Here is a 21,226-nt window from a genome sequence, read left to right on the forward strand (position 1 = left end):
AAACACACACACTAGTCTAGGCTTACACATCTTGATGATGACCACAGGAATTTTTCAACTTTGTCATAATCTTATGGGACCACCATTGTATATGCAGTCTGTTGTTGACTGCAATGTTGTTATGCAATTTAATAACTGCAGTTTAAACCTTTGAGAAACTTAATTTCATGGCTATATATTATTCCCACTGTGATTATTAACCTTGAGAGGAATTCGATCTGTTTTCCCTTTTTAATTTTTTGGATATAATACACATATAAAAAAATGCACAGAATGGAAACAGATAGCTCAACGATTTACAACAAAGCAGATCACCTATATAGTCACCTCTTTGTAAAGAAACAATATCGAGACGTTCTGCGCCGAGAGTTGCCGCGGTTTCCTGCGTGAACAGTGCTTGAACAGAACCTGGCGCTCATCTCCGGCCCTGGCTGGCCGCTCCGAGCCAGCCCCCTGCCACCGCCTCACTGCGCCCCCTGACCGCCCCAAGGCCTCCGCCGCTGCTCCTGCGCTGCGCAGCCATCACCGCCAGTCCTCAGCCACCGCCATGACGACCGCGTCCACCTCGCAGGTGCGCCACAACTACCACCAGGACTTGGAGGCCGCCATCAACTGCCAGATCAACCTGGAGCTCTATGCCTCCTAGTCTACCTGTCCATGTCGTACTACTTTTACCACGATGATGTGACTTTGAAGAACTTTGCCAAATACTTCTTCACCAATCTTATGAGGAAAGGGAGCTTGCTGAGAAACTGATGAAGCTGCAAAACCAACATGGTGGCCACATCTTCCTTCAGGACATTAAGAAACCAGACCATGATGACTGGGAGAATGGGCTGAATGCCATGGAGTGTGCATCACACTTGGGAAAAAACGTGAATCAGTTACTACTGGAACTGCACAAACTGGCAACTGACAAAAACGACCGCCACTTGTGTGACTTCATTGAGACATATTACTTGAATGAGCAGGTGAAATCCGTCAAAGAATTGGATGACTACATAACCAACTTGACGCAAGATGGGCACCCCCGAATCTAGCATAGCAGAATATCTCTGACAAGCACACTCTGGGAAAGAGTGATGGCAGCTAAACCTTGGGCTAATTTCCCCATAGCTACTGGGTGACTTTCCTGGTCACCAAGGCAATGCATGCATGTTGGGGCTTCCTTTACCTTTTCTATAGACTGCACCAAAGTGTCCACTTCAGTTCTTTGATTTGTACCATTTCTTCAAATAAAGAAATTTGGTACCCCCCCAAAAAAAGAAACAGAATATCACCTGTAACCCCGAAGCTTCCTTCGGTGCAGTCCCCTGGAGTAATCATTGTCACAATTGTTGTGATCTTAACTCTCCTTTCTTACTTGTTACCATCTAAGCATATACTCCTGAACATCGTAGCTTAATTTTTTTCTGTTTTCTGACCTTTATATAAATGAAATGATATATTCAATCTAGATCCTTTTGTTTGTGGTTTTTTCATTCAATATTATGTTTGTGAGACTCGTTTAAGTTGCTGGTAGTTTTAGTTTGTTTTTATATCTGTGCTGTAAGTGTAGACAACAGTTTATCTTCCTGTGTTTGAGATGGCATGGTGTACAGTAGTGTGTCTATATAGTATAATGTATGGTATTCCTATGTAGTAAGTATATACTACTGTAGATCTACTGTTGTTGATTGGGCATTTGAATTTTTCCCAGTTTTGGCTGCTATGGGTAATGTTATTCATGAACATTCTTGTACATGTCTCTTGGTGCACATGCGTGAGCATTTTCATTGTATATGTGTCCAGAATGGCATTGTTGGGTGATGGAGTATAAATATCTTCAGCTTTGGTAGAAATTACCAAACTCTTTGCACAGTGATTCACATTCTACCAGTAGAATACGATTGTCTACGTTGCTCTACATTCTTGCTAACACTTTCTGTTGTCAGTGTGTCTAACTTTAATGCTTCTGGAGAGTGTGTAGTGGTTTTTCATTAGGGTTTTAACCTACATTTCTCTCATGACTGATGAGATTGATAGTCCCTCTTCTGAAGTGTCTAAGTCTTAATTTCTGTGTGGGCATGTCTGTTCTTGCTTATGAGTATGCTCCATGCTTATTTCGACGCGAGCCTTAGTGAGCTGTGCGTGCACGTGTGCCTTCCCCCACTCTGTAGGCTACCTCTGCGCTCTCTTAAGTTGTCCTTTGACAAGTCTTTTTGACAAGTATGGACACATGGACATTTAAAATTTCAGTGTAGTTCAGTTTGTTAAACGATCTCTATGATTAATGTTTCCTGTATTCCACTTAAGAAGTGCTTCTCTGTCTAAGGTTATGAAAATTTTCTTATAAGTTAAATATAGAAGCCTTATTGGTTTGCCTTTAACATTTAATTAGGATCTGCAATCCCCATAGAACTAATTTTTGTGAATATATTTGGCTGAATGAAGGCTTGTTTTTCTTCGTATTGATATCCCTTTGTCTTATCACCTTTTAGTGAAAACGTGGTCCTTTCTCCACTGCTGTGTGTTGGCACCTTAATTATGATTTAAGTGTTCACGAAATGAGTATCTCTTTCTGGGCCTTCTTTTCCGTTGGTATGTTTTTCTATCATTGTGTTGATATTCTGTTAATACTCAGTAGAGCAGATCTTGTAGTCTTATTTTTCCTCCGAAGGATTACTTTTTCGGTTATTTTTGCTCCTTAGTGTTTCCATATAAATATTTTCTTTTCATATTTTTGCTATTTGATTTCCAACTTTTTGCACTGTGGTAAGAAAACATACTCCGTATGACTTTGATCCTTTCAGACTTGAGAGTTTCTCAGTATATCTCAGCATGTGATCGGTTTTTATGAATATTCTGTGCCACCTTGAAAACGGTACATCTCCAAAAAAAGATAATCTTTTTATTTAAAAGATGTCCTATATGTACGTAGAAAAATAGGAGGAAACTCAGATCACCAAATATAGAATTTTCTATAGGGCAATGGAAAATGTTAAATGTTACCAGACTATCTTGAGACTCTTACCATACTTGACACAGAACTACACACGTGTGCTGATTTATTTTTTTAGATATTAGAGGCATGTGATGTAGTATTACTTGTATTGTTCTAGAAAAAAGGATGTTGTAAAACTTTAGAAACATTTGCTTTCAGGATCTGCCAGAGCGTCTTTTGGAGATAGAAAAGTAGAACTTTCTGGTTCATCCCAGCATGGCCCCAGCTATGACGTGTATAACCCGTTCTACATGTATCGGCACATATCCCCAGACCTGGGCCGGCGCTTCCCTCCTCAGGCAGAAGCAACGAGACTGTATGGATCAGGTATGAAAATGTTTTTCCTTTTTTTTTTTTTGAGTTTAAGTCTCACTCTGTTGCCCAGACTGGAGTGCAGTGGCCGCTCCCGGCCACCGCAGCCTCGACCCGCTGGGCTCTGGTGATCCTTCCGCCTCAGCCTTCCATATAGCCGGAATTACAGGCATGCCCTACCGTGCCTGGCTGATTTTTTGATTTATTGTAGAGATGAGGTCTCGCTGCCCAGGCGTGTCTCGAACCTGCGGGCTCAGGCAATCCACTCACCTCAGCCTCCCAAAGGCGCGGGATTACAGGCTGAGCCACCGAGCCCGGCTATGTTTTTCCTTTTTAAGAAATTTAGAAATCAAATTAAATCTAAGCTCCTGGAAGAAATGATTTTTACTATTAGAAGCAATTTCAAAATAGGAGAAAAGCAGTCTTTATCGGTGTTGTGGTAAACATTGTGACTTCTCTCAGCATTATGTCTAGTATAAAAATTAAAAGATCGGTGAACTTTGTCTGTTGGTATTTCACGATTCCATTTTAATTTTCCTTTTTTGAAAGAAGTTTTGATCTGGGAGATCTGTGGTACAGCATGGTGACTGTGGTGAATTATGATATTTTGTATTCTTGAAAAATGCTAAGAGTGCATATTAAGTGTTCTCACCACAAAAATGACAACTGTGTGAGGTGATGCATTGTTAATTAGCTAGAGTTAACCATTCCAGTGTACACAAAACATTGTGCTGTACACAATGAATGCATACAATAAAAAAGTTTTGTTTTCAGATTATTCTGCATGCATTTTATGTGTCATCTATATTCATAAATTCTACAACAGATTGTTGTTATCTTTTCTCTTTTCTGCTCTAGATAGTGAAGATAGTGAAAATAATAAATTTTAAAACCCATGATATGAGTAGAAATATAAACCAAGGAAATGGACAATGCTTAAATGATTACAGAACATTTTTAGTTTCATATTTGAGACTATATCAGTTAGAGTCTACCATGTATGTCTGTGATTCACAAAATGCTCACTATTTTTCAATATATATGTGTATATAAATATATATAAAACACCTTTCTCAACCACTGAATTCAGGGCGAGGTACTGAAAATGAAGAAGTGTATAGAAGGGCTTGCCTTGTGCTCATCACTTGCTGGAATACCCTGGTATTCAGGGTGTCTTTCTCCAAGGATCTTTCAGTTGAGGAGGGAAATGAAAATATAAACTAGAAGTCGGGAAAACATGGGATTCTGTGTTGAGTTTTTTAAAGCACTAAGTGCTGATTAAATGGAGTTGAATTGCAGCTAGCACAAAGTACTTACTCTTAGATTATTTTCCTCACATCAAGGGTTGAGAAATATAAGGAAAAAGTGAATTTTCCTGTTTGTTTTATCTGATGTGAACGTGAAAATATGCTGTTTGATTTGTGTTGCCTTCAAACAGAAGTAAAATAATTGAAAAAAACCTAACATTTTCATTAGAAGACTTTATCTCTTGTGTAGATTTGCATATGATACTCATGATGTATTTCTATGGAGATATAGTTCATGATATAGTAGAATTCCAGGGTGTCTTTCCTTTACTGTAAAAATAAGTACTTTTCTCATGTCCCATTATAGTTTGTGATTTAAGAACCAACAAACTTCCCAGTTCTCCTGGGCTAAGCAAATCTATGTTTGATCTTTCAAGTTCATCTCAGCGATTCATCCAGGTAAATTAACCATATACATTTAATTATACGTGATAATTTGTTTTCAAGTTAAAAATTCAGGAATGTATGATTACTTTAGGAATAATATGTGTTATGTTTTTTATAGATATATCTATTCTAATATCTGAAGAGTACTTAATATTTCTTATATGTTATTTTAGGAAACTGTCATCAGATTAATAAAAGGTGGCAGTTTTTCTTTTTTAAATTAGTTTTACATCTCAATTGAAATGCGCTCAGGAAATCTTGAAGCAATTGGTACTTAAAATGGTATAATTAAGACTGCTTGTTTATTTAACTTTCCCTATTGAACATAACAGTTAGTTATTAAAAATTAGTATTTCTCTTGAGATGTAGGACTTAATTATTTACTGATATTAGCATCATATCCTCCTGTTCGGAATTGGGAATTTTTTTGATATTTTAAAAACTTTTTTAAAAGTACAGGTAAACTATGATTATTTAAAATTAAAAAGTAGAGATAAGCAAAGTAAAAAAGACAAATCATCTATATTTTCTATAACTGAGAGTAAAAGTACTGCGAAAATAATGTTCTGTGTACTTGTGAACTTTCTTCCCTATGAATGTATATATGTATGTTTTACGAAATATTCTAAACAATCCTTAATAATCCTCAGTCAAGTTTATTTTTTACAGACTCAGTTCCTTATAACAGCAGTTCTTTTACACACATTCGAATTGTTTGAAGAGCTTGTTAAAATACAGAGTGCCAGGCCTCAGCCCCAAGTTTTGATTCAGTACCTTCAGGGGGCCTCCATTTGTGTTTTGACCAAGTTCCCAAGTGATATTGGTGCTGCTGATCCAGAGGCAACATGAGTTGGTAACTGCTGCTTTACAGGTTTTTAGATGACAGGGCATTCCCAAATATATTCTGATTTTCACTAATGCTTTCAGGGTAAAACTTAAGCTGAAACATCTTTCCCCTTGTTGCAAAACCAAACCCAACCAGTAGCGAGGCTTTCCAGTGTATTATCCTGTAAAATGTTGAAGATTTTCCTGATAACACACACAACAGCTTCTTTTCTTCTTTACTGTCAACAAGTGGGAAATTCATTTTGACAGTAACACTGTCAGAATGGTTAGCATGCAGTTTGTTACTGGGGGGCGTGTTGAGGCATAAGTGTCAGAATGCTTAAAGTTTCATGTCAATTTATCACTAAAGAAGAATTTTATTTGTAGAGACATGATTCATTGTCCAGTGTACCCAGCAGTTCTTCTTCAAGGAAGAATTCTCAGGGGAGTAACAGGAGCCTGGGTAAGGAATAAAGGATCTTATCTTTATATTCTTGCAGGAAATTAGTGCTACTCAACCGTAATTTGCAAGTGTATATGAGAAGGCAAAAAATAACTCCAGATGACTATCTCTGTTGATCATGGCTATGTTGGAGGTCTTAGGACATGGATACTCAGATCAGGTGATCCATTTCTCAATGCTGAGGCATGGATGCAGCTTTTTAAAAGTGAAGCAGTTAGATATCTTTTTATTTGTTTGTTTTAAAGTATATTAGTGAAGGAAATTCCAGAAGCATACAGTTTTAAGGCCATGTAAATGTTATTTGGGAGGGCTTTTCTTAGTTTTAATTTAAACCTCTCACACTGCAGTTGGGTTCAGTTTTTAAACCATGTGCTTTTTATAGTACATCTTTCCCTAGTGTTTTAATAAAAACTCTGAAATGTGGTTTTTGTCTTATTAAAACAGAAACTCTGAAAAGTAATTGTAGTATTTTTCAGTTGTGCTTTTAAAATTGGATTATATTGGACCTTAATTGAAGGATTGTATAGCATTTCAAACATCTTTGTCCTCTCACAACCCAGATACAATTACTCTCTCAGGAGATGAAAGAGATTTTGGGAGACTGAATGTGAAATTGTTTTATAATTCTTCAGTAGAACAGATCTGGATTACAGTTTTACAGGTAAATTAGTATAATTAACACCAACTTTTATTATAAAATTTAATATTTAGACATTGTAAGCATCTACTGTTGCCTTTTTCTGGGGAATGGGTCAATACCATCTTGGGAACTTGGGATTCCACTGTATTTTACAGAAAATAATATTTAATAAAGTATCTAAAAATAAGTGGGTATTATGATGGAAGTTTGTATGTTTTTAGCCTCAGGAAGGAAATTGATATGACATCTAGAATTTTAAATATCAAAATTTACTTAATGTGTATGAAACATGAGGTCTCAGTAGACTAAAGTTTATTTTTGTAGCTTTTATCTAAAATCATTAACTCAAGAAATATGTCAAATATTTGTATTGTCAGAGTCCTTTGTAAAATTCACATTGTATTTCTGATTTTTTTAGTGTAGAGATTTAAGTTGGCCCTCTAGTTATGGAGATATTCCTACTATTTCTGTGAAAGGAATACTAACATTACCCAAACCAGTGCATTTCAAGTCTTCAACCAAGGAAGGGTCCAGTGTAAGTGACTGTTTGTGTTTAAATTTGTTTCCTGTTTTTCTCGTATATGTTATTTTATCCATGTAAACAATCAGAATGTTTTACTTTGGGAAAAGTACAAACTATGTTTCTTTTCTTTTTTAAGACAATTTTGAGTTTCAAAAATATTTGATATTTCATTGTTCAATATTAAGATTCATTTAAAAAGAATATCTTAATCATTAAAATATATGGAAGATGAACAATATTAAGAAACCTATTTACTTTTCTTATATGGATGGAAATAAATTTTGTCTTTTCTTTCCTTCAGCCCACTTTGTCTTTGAAAAATAGTTGCATAATTGCAGTGCATTTCTTTGAAATACTTCCATATACATGGAAGACCTGTAATCCAGAGTTTGGTTTTCTAGATTGGATTTCACATTAATTTAAATGCATATTCATTTTTGTCTTTGTATAAGGTCAAAGGTTATTGTTTTTATATGCAAATGAAAAAGTATCTTAAGAAAGAAATGTCATTTACAAATAAGATAATCAAGAGACTAATAAACATATACAAATTTTTCCCCAAGAGATAGCATTGCCAAAAAAATTTTTTTACTCTCACTGTTAATCATAGAAATACCAATTTAAATTACATACTGCCTTCTCTCTCTTTCATTCTTTCTCCTTTTTTGCTTATTAGAATTAGGAAAAATTTTACAAGTACATTAGAACATACAACTTCTTTGAGATTATTTTGATAGTACATATAAAAACCTTAAATTCGTTATACTTTTTTTTTTTTTTGAGTTGGAGTCTCACTCTGTCGCCCAGATTGGAGTGCAGTGGCCGCTCCCGGCCACCGCAGCCTTGACCTGCTGAGCTCCCGCGATCCTTCCACCTCAGCCTTCCAAGTAGCCGGAATTACAGGTGCGCAACCACGCCTGGCTAATTTTTTTGATTTATTGTAGAGATGAGGTCTCGCCTGCCCAGGCGGGTCTCGAACCCGTGGGCTCAGGCAGTCCACTCACCTCAGCCTCCCAAAGGTGCGGGATTACAGGCTGAGCCACCGAGCCCGGCTTGTTATACTTTTTAACCTCATAATTCTACTTGGAAACTGTTCCATGGAAATAAGCTAAAATGCAAACAAAAAATATATAAAATATTTTTGGCAGTTTTGTTCGTGGTGGAAAAATTGAAAACAATCTAAACATCTCACAGAAAAGAATGTCTGAGAAATCCAACGGTATATCCATGTATGCTAATTTCCCAGGGCTGCCATAACAAAGGAATGTACCACAGCCTGGTGGTTTAAAATGACAGACATTCTTCTTTCAGCTTTGGAGAAAGCCCACAGTCAATTGTCAGCAGTGCAGGGTCCTTCTCGGGAGAAGACTCTACCCCATGCCTCTCTTTAACTTCTGTGATGGCCAGCAGTCCTTGGTGCTCCTTGGCTTGTGGACACATCTCTCTAATCTCTGTGTCCATCGCATGTGGCATACACATGGGCATCATCTTACAAGACACTAATCATCCTTTCTTCAATATTACCTTTCTTCATCCACAAATGACATCTGCAGTGACCCTGTTTCCTCAGCAGTTCCCGTTCTGAGGGACTGGGAGTTAGGACTTCAGTATATCTTTTGGGAGGTAGAATTCAACCCATAACATCACGTGGTAGACTACTAGGCAGCTGCGAAAAATAATGTTTAGGAAGTGTTTCTAAGGACATGAAAAATATTCTTAATAAGTGTAAGAGGTAGTAATCAAAATTGGTGTGTGTGTGTGTGTGTGTGTGTGTGTGTGTGTATTAGGATCTTACCTTATAAAAATATGCATCTTTGAAAGTCTAGGTGGAAATAAATCTTAACTCTGGTTATACTCTTAACACTCAAAGATGAATACTTTCTGAATTTTACTTTTTGATTTTTCAAATAAAACTAAATTAACTTAGGAAAAGTTAGGAAAAAATTAATTAAAACCTTTATGGAATCCTTTTAAAGTTTTCTTATTATGTATAAAGCTGTTTGGGAGATCTCTATTGTGGCAAAATGTAGAGAATGTAAAGTAAACTAGCACACTTGCTTAATTTGTAAGCTCATTAAATTTTGTATGTGTGATATATTATTGGTGTGACCCTATACCTTGAGACTCTAAATGAAAAAGATAGCTCAGTGGTGGGAGACTCAGAAACACACTGTCACTGTGCAGACAGAGGTGAGTGCAGTAAGAGTAGAGGCCGAGACATAGTGTAGACACACCTGGGAAGTACCAGAGGTTAGTTCCAGACTACCACAAGGAAGCAGATATCGCAATAAAGAGTTACGAACTTTTTGGTTTCCCAGTGCATATAAAAGTAGTATTTACACCATGCTTCAGTCAAAGTGCAATAGCATTATATCTAAGAAATGTACGTTCCTTAATTTTAAAATACTCTATTGCTAAAAATGCTAATGATCATCTGAGCCTTCAGCCGGTTATAATCTTTTGCTGGTGGAGTGTCTTGCCCTGATGCAATGGTTCTGACCAATCAGGGTGGTGGTTGCTGAGGACTAGGGTGGCTGTGGCAATTTCTTAAAATAAGACTGACGTGTGCTGCATCATTGACTCTTCCCTTCACGAATGATTTCTCCTTAGCTTGTGATGCTGTTTGGTAGCATTTTGGCCACAGTAGAGCTTCTTTCAAATTGGAGTCCCTTCTCTGAACATTGCTGCTACTGTATTAACAAAGTTGATGGAACTTTCTCAATACTGTGTTGTCATTTCAACAATGCTCACAGCATCTTCACCAGGAGTGGCTTCCATTCCAAGAAACAGCAATTTTATCACAAGGTTGCAGCAATTCAGCAACTTCTTCAGGCTCCACTTCTAATTCTAGTTCTAGTTCTAGTTCTCTTGTTGTTTCTACCACCTCTGCGTTACTTCCTACACTAAAGTCTTGAAGCCCTCCAAGTCATCCTTGAGGGTTGGAATCAACTTCTTCCAAACTCCTGTTAATGTTGACATTTTGACCTCCTTCCATGCATTACTAACATCTTTAATGGCATCTAGAATGGTGAATCTTTTCCAGAAGACTTTCAATTTACTTTGCCCAGGTACATCAGAGGAATCATTATCAGTGGCAGCTACAGCCTTATAAAATTTATTTCTTAAATACTAAGACTAGAAAGTCAAAATTACTCCTTGATCCATGAGGTTTTAGTGGCATGAAACTACATTAATCTCCTTGTACCTCTGCATCAGATCTGTTGGATGACCAGGTGCATTTTCAATGAATAGCAATATTTTGAAAGGAATTTTTTTTTTTTTTTGAGCAGTAGATCTCAACAGTGAGGTTAAAATATTCCATAAACCATGCTGTAAACAGTTGTGCTGCCATCCAGGCTTTGTTGTCCCCTTTATAGAGCACAGGCAGAGTAGATTGAGCATGATTTTTTAGGGCCTTACGTTTTTTAAAAAGGTTACTGAGCACTGTCTTCAATTTAAAGTCACCAGCTGCATTGGCCCCTGAGCAGGTCAGCCTGTCCCTTGAAGCTTAGAAGCCAGGCACTGACTTCTCCTCTCTAGCTATGTAAGTCCTAGATGGAATCTTCTTCCGATGGAAGGATGTTTCATCTACATTGAACATCTGTTGTTAGTGTGTCCTCCTTCATCCATGATCTCAACTGGATCTTCTGGAGAACTTGCTGTAGCTTCTCACACTTGCTGCTTCACCTGCACTTTGATGTCATGGATGGAGATGGCTTCTTCCTTCAACCTCAGGAACCCTCCTCTGCTAGCTCCAACTCTTCTTCTGCAGCATCCTCTCCTCTCTCAGCCTTTGTAGAATTAAAGAGTGTTAGGTTCTTACTCTGGGTTAGGCTTTGGCTTAAGGGAATGTTGTGGCTGGTTTGATCTTCTGTCCGGACCACTGGAACTTTCTCCAGATCAGCAGACTGCTTACTTCCTTGTCATTCGTGTGTTCACTGGAAAAGCATGCTCAATTTCCTTCCACAACTCCTCCTTTGCAGTCGCAACTTGGCCAACTGTTGCCGTAGAGACCTAGACTTCGGCCTGTCTCCCCTTCCAATACCCTTCCCCGCTAAGTCAATAATTTCTAGCTTTTGATATAAAGTGAGAGGTGTGTGGTTCTTCCTTTTACTTGAACACCTAGAGACTGTTGTAGGGTTATTAACTGGCCTCATTTCAATATTGTGTCTCAGGGAACAGGGAGGCCCAAGGAGAGGGAAAGATGGGGCACAGCTGGTCTATCGGGGAGCCATCAGAACACACACATTTATCAGTTGGTTAAGTTCCCTGTCTGATGTAGGTGCAGGTTGTGGTGCTCCAAAACGATTGCAGTGGTAACATCAAAGATCACTGGTCACAAATCGCCAAAACAGATATAATAGTAATGAAAAAGTTAGACATATTGTGAGAATTACCGAAGTGTGACACAGAGACATGAAGTGAGCACGTGTGCTGGGAAAATGGCACTGATCAACTTACTGGAAGCAGAGTTGCAACAAACAAGCCTTCAGTGTGTGAAAAATGCAATATCTGCAAAGCACAGTAAAGCAAAGTGCAACAAAATGAGGTGTGTCTATATCCAGAATATTCATGTTACCTACCCATAGAGCTTCCCTTTCCACAAGGGAAAGAAGGAAATAGGCAGCAGAGCACAGTCTAGCTTCAACTCGACATTAGCAACAGGAATAAAATAACTTTAAAAACATTCTGAGCATAGAAAATCTGAGGCTCATGAGAGAAACTGTAACTTTAAACCCAGGTTTCCTTTGTTTCCCTGTCGAGGAATTTTATTCTCAGATTTAAAAAGGGGGGTGAGAGATTGAAGCCTGAGATAGTAGGAAGAACATTAGGCAAAGAGTGCTCCTTTAAAGAAGTAATTCAAGTCCTGATGTGAGCAAGCCAGTGTTGGGCATTGAGGGGGCTGGCACGTGGAATTCTTGGTGAATGACAGAACCAGAGATGGAAAAGCAATCTCATTTTCACAGAAGGAAGAAGCTATATTCTGCTGAGGGAGGTGTTAATACTGGCCTGAATTCTTAGGTAATTGAAAGAATGATTATAAAATTGAGAAAGGTTGTATCCAGGACAAACTGCAAAAACCATTCTCATTTTCATTTGCATTAAAAAACATTATTTTTGTTGTTTTAAAAAGAACTAAATATACCTTTCCTGGATATTAAATAAGATATTATTTTATATTGGCATATTATTCTTTTATTTATATATTTTATGCTTTCTTGTTTTTTTCCAAGGCTGTTGAATTTATGGAAACTTTTGTATTTGCCATTAAACTTCAAACTCTGCAAACTGTAAGGCTTGTATTTAAGATTCAAACCCAGGCTCCCAGGAAGAAAACCATTGGAGAATGTTCACTATCACTCAGAACGCTTAGCACACAGGAAATGGATTACTCTTTGGATATAACACCACCGTCAAAAATTTCTGTAAGTGATAATAGTGTGTAGAGTTAAAAGTCTTTCGTACTTTCAGAATTATTTAGGAGATGGGTTTTGTCTGCTTGTTGAAGGATGACTTGAATACTGTAGAATAGTAGAGGATCTGAAAGGTTATCAAGGAGCGATAACAATAAAGTCATTTAGAATAGTCTTTTAGAAACAATTGATAAAACATTAACAGAACCATTTTTCTTTACTGGAAAATAACCTTAGGGCCACCTTCTCCTAGCACATTTGTTGTTAATGTTTTATATACTTCAGGAAAATAACCCTGAAGTATGAATATCTTTAAGTTATTAATTAGTTATTTTGGACAGCTGATAACTTTGTGCTTTCTGTAAAATATGGTTGCAGATGACTGCTAAGCTAGTGTAAACTCCAAACTCAATTCAAAGGCCCTGAAGCAGATGAGCAAAGTTACCTTAGTCATGAGTAAGCTCTGTACTTGCTCATAAATTGATTGGAAATTTTCACAGCTGAATGCTTGATTACCAATAGTGTTGATTGATTTTTGAGACCTGATAATTGCTTCTCTCAATTAGCCAGCTGAAAACTGTCTTTAAATTGTTTAGCAATTTCTAATAACTTAATTATATAGTTTCTGTGTAGGATAATACTTTAAAAAATCAGTCATAAGCTTTTATAATGTCAAACCTTTGTGTAATTTTAAATTTATGTGGTATTTATATTTTACCTACTTCCAAAGTTATTTAAGGTAACTTGAAGTGCTTCTTTTTTTTTTTTTTTTTTTTTTGCATTGGAGTCTCACTCTGTCGCCCAGACTGGAGTGCAGTGGCCTCTTTCGGCCACCGCAGCCTCGACCTGCTGGGTTCTGGCGATCCTTCCACCTCAGCCTTCCGAGTAGCCGGAATTACAGGCGCGTGCTACCACGCCCGGCTAATTTTTTGATTTTATTGTAGAGATGAGGTCTCGCCTACCCAGGCGGGTCTCGAACCCGCGGGCTCAGGCAATCCACTCACCTCAGCCTCTCAAAGGCGCGGGATTACAGGCTGAGCCACCGAGCCCGGCTTGAAGTGCTTCTTAACCCTGTTTCACATTAGAATCACCTGGGAGCTTTAAAAAAAATTTGTTGGGGTGTGAGGCAGACATGTTTGTAGGTTTTGAAAGCTCCATAGGTGGTTCTATTCTGGAGTCTGACTGAGAACCACCAAATTGGAGGGGAAATTGGGGGTTAGAAAATAAAAAAGATTCATTAATTGATCAGAAGAATTTGAAATTTCTTGTTGGTTTTCTTTTTTTGCCTGTTTTTCTTTATCTCAACCTCCAATATGTTTTCTTTTTCTTTTTCTTTTTTTTTTTTTTTGAGTTGGAGTATTACTCCGTCGCCCAGACTGGAGTGCAGTGGCATACTCATGGTCACCCTAGCGTCAACCTGCTGGGCTCCAGCGATCCTTCCACCTCAGCCTTCCAAGTAACCGGAACTACAGGCATGTGCTACCATGCCCAGCTAATTTTTTATTTATCGTAGAGACATGGGTTCACCAAGTTGCCCAGGCTGGTCTCAAACCTGTGGGCTCAGGCAGAGTGCTGGCCTCCCAGAGTGCTCCCAGAGTGCTGGGATTATAGGCTTGGCCTCCCAAAGTGTTGGGATTATAGGCTGAGCCACTGAGTCTGGCCAGTATGTTTTCTTTATAACGGTTATTACCCTTTTTTTTCTTTTTCTTTTTTTTGAGTTGGAGTCTCACTCTGTCGCCCAGACTGGAGTACAGTGGCCGCTCCTGGCCACCGCAGCCTTGACTTGCTGGACTCCGGCGATCCTTCTGCCTCAGCCTTCCAAGTAGCTGGAACTACCACGCCCAGCTAATTTTGATTTATTATAGAGATGAGGTCTCACCAAGTTGCCCAGGCGGGTCACGAACCTGTGGGCTTTATTACCCTTTAATAATTGTTTAATTTACTTGCTTTAAACAAGACAAAACTAGGCTCACACTTCCGTCTGTTTTTTTATATTTCACTGTGCTCCTAGAAAGGACCTAGTGTATTATTGGCACTGAACATTAGTATGTAGGTAGGCAAGATAAGGAGGAATAAATGATGAATAAAAACATGCCGAATTAGATTGTACTTATTTTCTGGTAAAATAGAGCACATTTGTTCTGTAACTGTGCCAGGAGTTTGTCCCTGGCATCTTTGACACTAGCTTAGTAGGCAATAATCTGCAACCATATTTTACAGAAGATACAAATTTACTATTCAGATGGATAATTCATAGATGAAAACTTTAAAGACAGAGTACATTAGAATAGAGCTCAGTGAAGACCTTTTTTGGGGAATTGAGACATGATTATTGTATCTGCCTTGGAGAATCCAAGGGGACTATGGCTAAATTTCTACTAAATTACATTTTGTATGTCAAGGGTCTTACGAGCAACAGTGTAGCTGCCATATGCCAGGCGCTAGAGATAGAAGGACGATGCCAGGAAGGAGAAGGGCTGGGTTGTGCTGGGGCCGTGAATTCATGTTGCTGGGTATGAAGGTGTCATAGGGCTGGCTAAAGCAAGGACAGCATGCTGTGTCTCAAGTGTTGGAGAAGATACATGTTCTCACTGTGACACTGAACGAGCCACACGTACCTATTCTCAACAGTTACTTCACATGAACAGCACAGCTTTCATGTTGTGCTAACATTTTACTCAACAAAAAGAGTTCTTGACCTTGACAGTCATGTAAGTAGTTACCTCAGACCTCAAATCTCTGTGTTGAATAATGTGAAGAGACATGTTTTCCTGAAGACATAGTGGGCGTGTGTGGTACTTGCCTCAAGCTGGCTCAGTGCTGAGTAGTCCAGTAGCCACACCAGATTAAGGCCCAGCCTTTATTCCTGTTGAGGGTCAGGACCAGGAGTATCTCCTGAGTTCACACAGCCCATGGGGGATGTCAAGATTTGCATAGAGCTTTCTACTTCCAAAGCTCACCTTCTTGGCTTCCCCGTGCACGGCCCTGAAAACATGTTCCCAGTCCTCACAGATCATGGTCTTCTCTAATTGTGCCTGACATTTCATCTTCAGCTGTTCCAGGAAGGTTAATAAAAGTTTCTTTTCTTTAAAAAAAAAAGTGATACATTCAGGAGCAGAGACCATGTCTTACATCTCCCATGGTTTTGTGTTCATTAAATACAGTCAATACATACCTGCTCATTGATTTGAATTTTAACTTTTTGGTTATTATGAGATGGAAAACCATTTTGAATAATTTTTCATGATCTGAATTAATGTCCTGGAACATAAATTGAATTTCTGAAACAACAAAATTGGCAAGTCAGAAGTAGAAAAGCCCATTGCCAAATGTTGCTCTGTTTCATGAGTTTGTGTAACAATGAGTTTTGCCACCTTTTGGAGTTTTTTCATAAGTGTTATAACATAGAACAAAACTATAATGAAAAAAGAATTTAAAAATTTTAACCATGGTTTCCCTTGTGTTTTATAAGCAATAACCGACTGTATCTTTTAGAATGTTTATTTTAATGCTAAGGACAGCAATAATTTTTTAAGTCAGCAAAGATTTTATTTTTTATATGGCTGCCAAATCAGTTCATGTGAAAAGTTATTAATCCATTTGCATTCTGATTCAAATCAAAAGCAATACATTCACTTATTTATTAGAAGCCAGCATTTTTGCCAAATAATAAGTCTTACCATCATTTTAGACTTTTTCAAAGAGGGAATCTACTCTGTTAAAGTTGAGTTTTTACTTCTTAAGCAATTACTTCCATTGTCTCTCTCTTGATTTCTTATGGCATCACCAACTTTAAAACACAGCATGTTTTTAGAGAATACCCAGATTTCAGCCAATGTCATTTATATAGAAAGGTTATGTTTTTTTTTTCTTTCAGTGAGCCATGAGCCAATTATTGGGGAATAATGGGCAACTATGAAATATAAACCCCCCCTCTATTGTTCTATGCTTTTATTGGAATCTGTACAGCAAAGACTTTTGTGTCTGTCTCTGCTGAGCCCTCATAGGATCTGTAAACATTATATGTTCTTGCTTATTTCCATTCTTTTCAACATGTTAACAGTAATGTTTTTGTGTTTGGACAACTTTGTGTTTCTCTCTTATTTTTCAGTCCAAGGACCTTGGAATGCATACAAGTAGTCTGTCTTATGTTGTATCTCCAGACATGTTACCAGCTTTCTGCCTGAAGAGCATATTTTAATTCCCTCTTTCCCCCAAGTCTCCTTCATTTTACTGTGTGCCTCAGGTTTTCTTTGACCTTTTAAAAATTATTTCCTGCCTCATCACTTTGACTAGTTTCTTTCTTGCCAACTCTCTGCAACTTCTTCCATTCAGCGCAGTAATTTAACTCTTAATCCACAAATCTGTTGATTGTAGTAATCTTTTGTCTTCTGATTCTGGTAGCATCTACTCTGGTTTCTATAATTGGAAAAACTGATGATTTTCATATGTAACATTTTTATCATACTTTGTGTGTTCTTACAGAATAATTTAATTGGCTACTTTTAATTCTTTGGAAAGTGTATTCCTTTTGTGTTCATTTCACTGGCATATTATCCAGTAATATTGCTTAATTTTTTTTTTTTGTAAAAAATGACTATAATGACTTACTTTACAGAAGCTGGTCATTAGATGTATGAATTTGTTTATAATTTGAATTGGCTTTTAGTGCCACTGACTTTGAAGGTTCGGTCTGTAGATATGACTTGTATTTTCAGAATTCTTGCATGTGAGAATTTATTTAAAGAGTCCATGACATTTATCCTCTTACCTTTCTCTTATAGCTTAGGGCTTTGAGCATCAGTAGAATGCAGTACTTTCAAAGTGTCTACCCTAGCTCTTTATCTCTGATTTTTTAAAAAATCACAGAACTTCCTTCTTAATTACCAAATGGCACTTTTTTAATACGCAGGTTTGTCACGCGGAACTTGAGCTGGGGACTTGTTTTCAAGCAGTGAACAGCAGGATTCAGTTACACATTCTTGAGGCACAGTATCTTCCAAGTTCATCGACACCTCTGACTCTGAGTAAGTGTGTCAGTGGTTCAAAGGAGACTTCAGCCAGTACTGGTGACAGAAAGATTTTCCTACATTTGTTACAATGGAGATAGAAATATTGATGACTTTCATTAGCCTAAATATTTACTTTTCACTTCAGATTCTTTATGAGATTTCAAATTTTAGCTATTGTGTCAGCCTTAGTGCAGTGGTCTCTTGATCCTTATCCAACTGCGACCTCTCTGCCTTTGATGGCATTATTTAGCTTACCAGTTCTTCAGGTTGAATGTCCGGAGGATTCTCAGATGTTTTACCAGATATGTTTACCTAAATAATTTAGTGTCTCTTTAGGTCTGTACCCTTTGTTGAATGCCCTGCTAACTGGAAACCTATGGTAAAAAAAAACAAAAACAGACCAAAAAAACCCAAATATCAAACTCAAATCTAGAAACACTTTTCCCTCCCTGTGTTTTTAATGTACAACCAGGGGTTCAAGGTATAGAAGTTTGAGGTCAGTCTAGGACCTCACAGACTGGGAGTAGAGCCAGAGGTCTCCTTTTTTCTTTTTTTTGAGTTGGAGTCTCACTCTGTTGCCCAGGCTGGAGTACAGTGGCATGCTCATGGCCATCCCAGCGTCAACCTGCTGGGCTCCAGCCATCCTTCTGCCTCAGCCTTCCAAGTAGCCAGAACTACAGATGCACGCTACCACACCTGGCTAATTATTTATTTATTTATTGTAGAGACGAGGTCTCACCAAGTTGCCCGGGCAGGTCTCAAACCCATGGGCTCAGACAGTCCGCTCACTTTGATCTCAAAGTGCTGGGATTACAGGCTGAGCCACTGAGCCCAGCCTCCTTTTTTCTACTGGAAGAAGGGAACTGTCTGGAGTCAGCAGAAGCAATGCATATTCACTGTAACTAGAAATGAACCATAAATGAAACAGCATTCAATTCAAGAAGCTAGGAAAACAACAAACCCAAGGAAAGCAGAAGCATTAAAGCTAAAGCTGAGGTTAACAAATATGGCAGCAACAACAGAATCATGATCAGTAAAACCAAAAGCTTTTTCTTTGAAAGTAGACAAGTCTGTAGCAGGTTGGATCAAACAAAAACATGAAGAAAACATGAGTGATACTCTGAACAAGGAAGAGGATATAATCTCAAATTCCAAGGATTATATACATATATTTGGACATATATATAAAATAAATGATTTTCAAAGAAATTCACTTAAGAGGAGGAAGAAAATCTGAATAAAAGAATAACCATGAAAAGGTAGTTGAAGAACTGCCTCTAATAAAAGCACTAGGCTGAGATACATTTACTGGAAGATTTACCAAACTTTCTAGGAACACATAGTTCCTGTTCTATACAAGCTGTTCCAAAACATGAAAAATAGATGGAAAGAGCAATTTTAATGGTTAGCATATTCTTATCAAAACATAATGGATAGCACTATAGATTGATATCACTTATGTAGATACATACAAAAATCCTAAGATTAAAATCAGCACATAAGACCCAACTTGGAGTAAATCACTAGGACTCCGAATAGCAAATTTCAGAAAACAACAACTTATTTATTTATTTATTTTTGAGTTGGAGTCTCACTCTGTCGCCCAGACTGGAGTGCAGTGGCCACTCCCCGCCACCGCAACCTCGACCTGCTGGGCTCCAGCGATCCTTCTGCCTCAGCCTTCCAAGTAGCCGGCATCTGCTGCCACGCCCAGCTGATTTTTTGATTTATTGTAGAGATGAGGTCTCGCTGCCCAGGCAGGTCTCGAACCCGCGGGCTCAGGCAATCCACTCACCTCAGCCTCCCAAAGGCGCGGGATTACAGGCTGAGCTACCGAGCCCGGCAACAACAACTTATTAAATAACAAGTGGCTCTCAGGATCAAGACAGCCCAGCTAATCATGGTGCCCACTGGTCTCCATTTACAGATCTCGTGGTTGGGTCTCCGTCCTCACACTGTGGCTCTGTCCTGGAGTTCTCTCCTCGTTGACTTGCTGTCTAGGCAGTCCCGGCTCTGTTGCCTCAACCAGGTGCATGTTATGCTCGAGCAGCGGGCGTCACATGCAGTCGGGGGTGCCATGTGCTCCAGCAAAAAGCTGCATAAGCCTGAATGCATCCAGTCCCCGTCTTTTTTTTTTTTTTTTTTGAATTGGATTCTTACTCTGTCACCCAGGCTGGAGTGTAGGGGCACACTCATGGCCACCCCAGTGTTGGCCTGCTGGGTTCAGGCCATCCTTGCCTCAGTCTTTCAAGTAGCCAGAACTATAGGTGCATGCTACCACGCCCAGCTAACTTTTTTGATTTATTGAGATGAGGTCTTGCCAAGTTGCCCAGGCTGTTCTCGAACCAGTGGACTCAGGCAATCCCCTCACCTCGGCCTCCCAAAGTGCTGGGATTACAGGCTGAGCCATGGAGCCCAGCCTCCTCCCATTTCTTTCTGCTTATGGTCAATCTTAAATGTTTTTGTATTTTTTCCAAAGTGTATTATTGTTATTTGTGGGAAGGTGCTTACACCAGCTGTTCTGCCTTACTGGAAGCTCTGCATGCGCTGAACTTGCGGGTCACCAGCAGAGAACTTTACCTGTGTACCATAGTGATGGCAACACCTCCAGCTAGCCAAAGACCCGCATCCCTCCTTAGTGTGGCCTTTCCTCGCATGCACTTTGCGTTGATTGCCACTTATGCCTGTATTCTAGTCTTCAGTGCGTTCAGTCAGAGGAGGGCTGCATTCATTCAAGGTTTCAGTCAAAGCGTGGTCAAGGTTATAGAGTCGACTAGAGGTGTTTACTGTCAGGGCACTGGCTCATCAGACCTTTATGAGCTACTCGTTTATCTCTCTGCTGTGAGTATAATATGCAGATGTATGCCTTTGTATGGGATTTTGAGCCACGTGATAAATCAGAACTTCGCACTGTCTAGGTTTTTTTGTGAAGGTGGCCATGTTCAGCTCAGGAGAGCTGATTTATAAGAAGAAGACCCGCCTGCTGAAGGCCTCCAGTGGGAGAGTCAAGTGGGGCGAGACCATGGTTTTCCCACTTACACAGAATGAACAGGATGTCGTGTTTCTCGTGAAGCTTTATAGTCGAAGCTCTGTCAGAAGACGGCACTTCGTGGGCCAGGTGAGAAGGGGTCTTTTAGCTTGAATTCCTTGAATCTTTCTGTGCATTCAAATAGTCTATTAACAAAGGAACACAGGATCATGTTGAAGTTGAATAGAGTACAACTCCTCAGCATTGTCGATCAAAATTCAGTGTTGCTACAAAAATCAAATCTTGTCAAACTTTTTGCCTTAATACAAATAGTGGGACTTTCTGAGCAATAAGGTTTATCTTTAAATATGTCTTTTTTTTTTTTTTTTTTG

General features: G+C 38.7%; 1 protein-coding gene and 1 pseudogene across 2 annotated transcripts in view; both read left to right on the top strand.

Moving 5' to 3' along the window:
- Positions 1 to 21,226, top strand: part of TC2N (tandem C2 domains, nuclear) — a 29,678-nt gene that overhangs the window by 5,570 nt on the left and 2,882 nt on the right. Inside the window, exons 3-10 of one of the 2 annotated variants that reach the window (XM_008072957.2) lie at positions 3,143 to 3,310; positions 4,910 to 5,001; positions 6,202 to 6,277; positions 6,838 to 6,938; positions 7,336 to 7,452; positions 12,675 to 12,866; positions 17,767 to 17,881; positions 20,785 to 20,984. In XM_008072957.2, coding sequence (XP_008071148.1) covers positions 3,143 to 3,310; positions 4,910 to 5,001; positions 6,202 to 6,277; positions 6,838 to 6,938; positions 7,336 to 7,452; positions 12,675 to 12,866; positions 17,767 to 17,881; positions 20,785 to 20,984 — 1,061 coding nt within the window. The remainder of the gene's footprint in view (positions 1 to 3,142; positions 3,311 to 4,909; positions 5,002 to 6,201; positions 6,278 to 6,837; positions 6,939 to 7,335; positions 7,453 to 12,674; positions 12,867 to 17,766; positions 17,882 to 20,784; positions 20,985 to 21,226) is intronic. The other variant, XM_008072958.2, reaches the window with a different exon arrangement.
- Positions 548 to 1,059, top strand: LOC110594485 (annotated as a pseudogene).

The sequence above is a fragment of the Carlito syrichta genome, unplaced genomic scaffold (genome assembly GCF_000164805.1).
Source record: "Carlito syrichta isolate Samal-C Ts95f unplaced genomic scaffold, Tarsius_syrichta-2.0.1 Scaffold315561, whole genome shotgun sequence".
In the NCBI taxonomy this organism is placed as follows: Eukaryota; Metazoa; Chordata; class Mammalia; order Primates; family Tarsiidae; genus Carlito; species Carlito syrichta.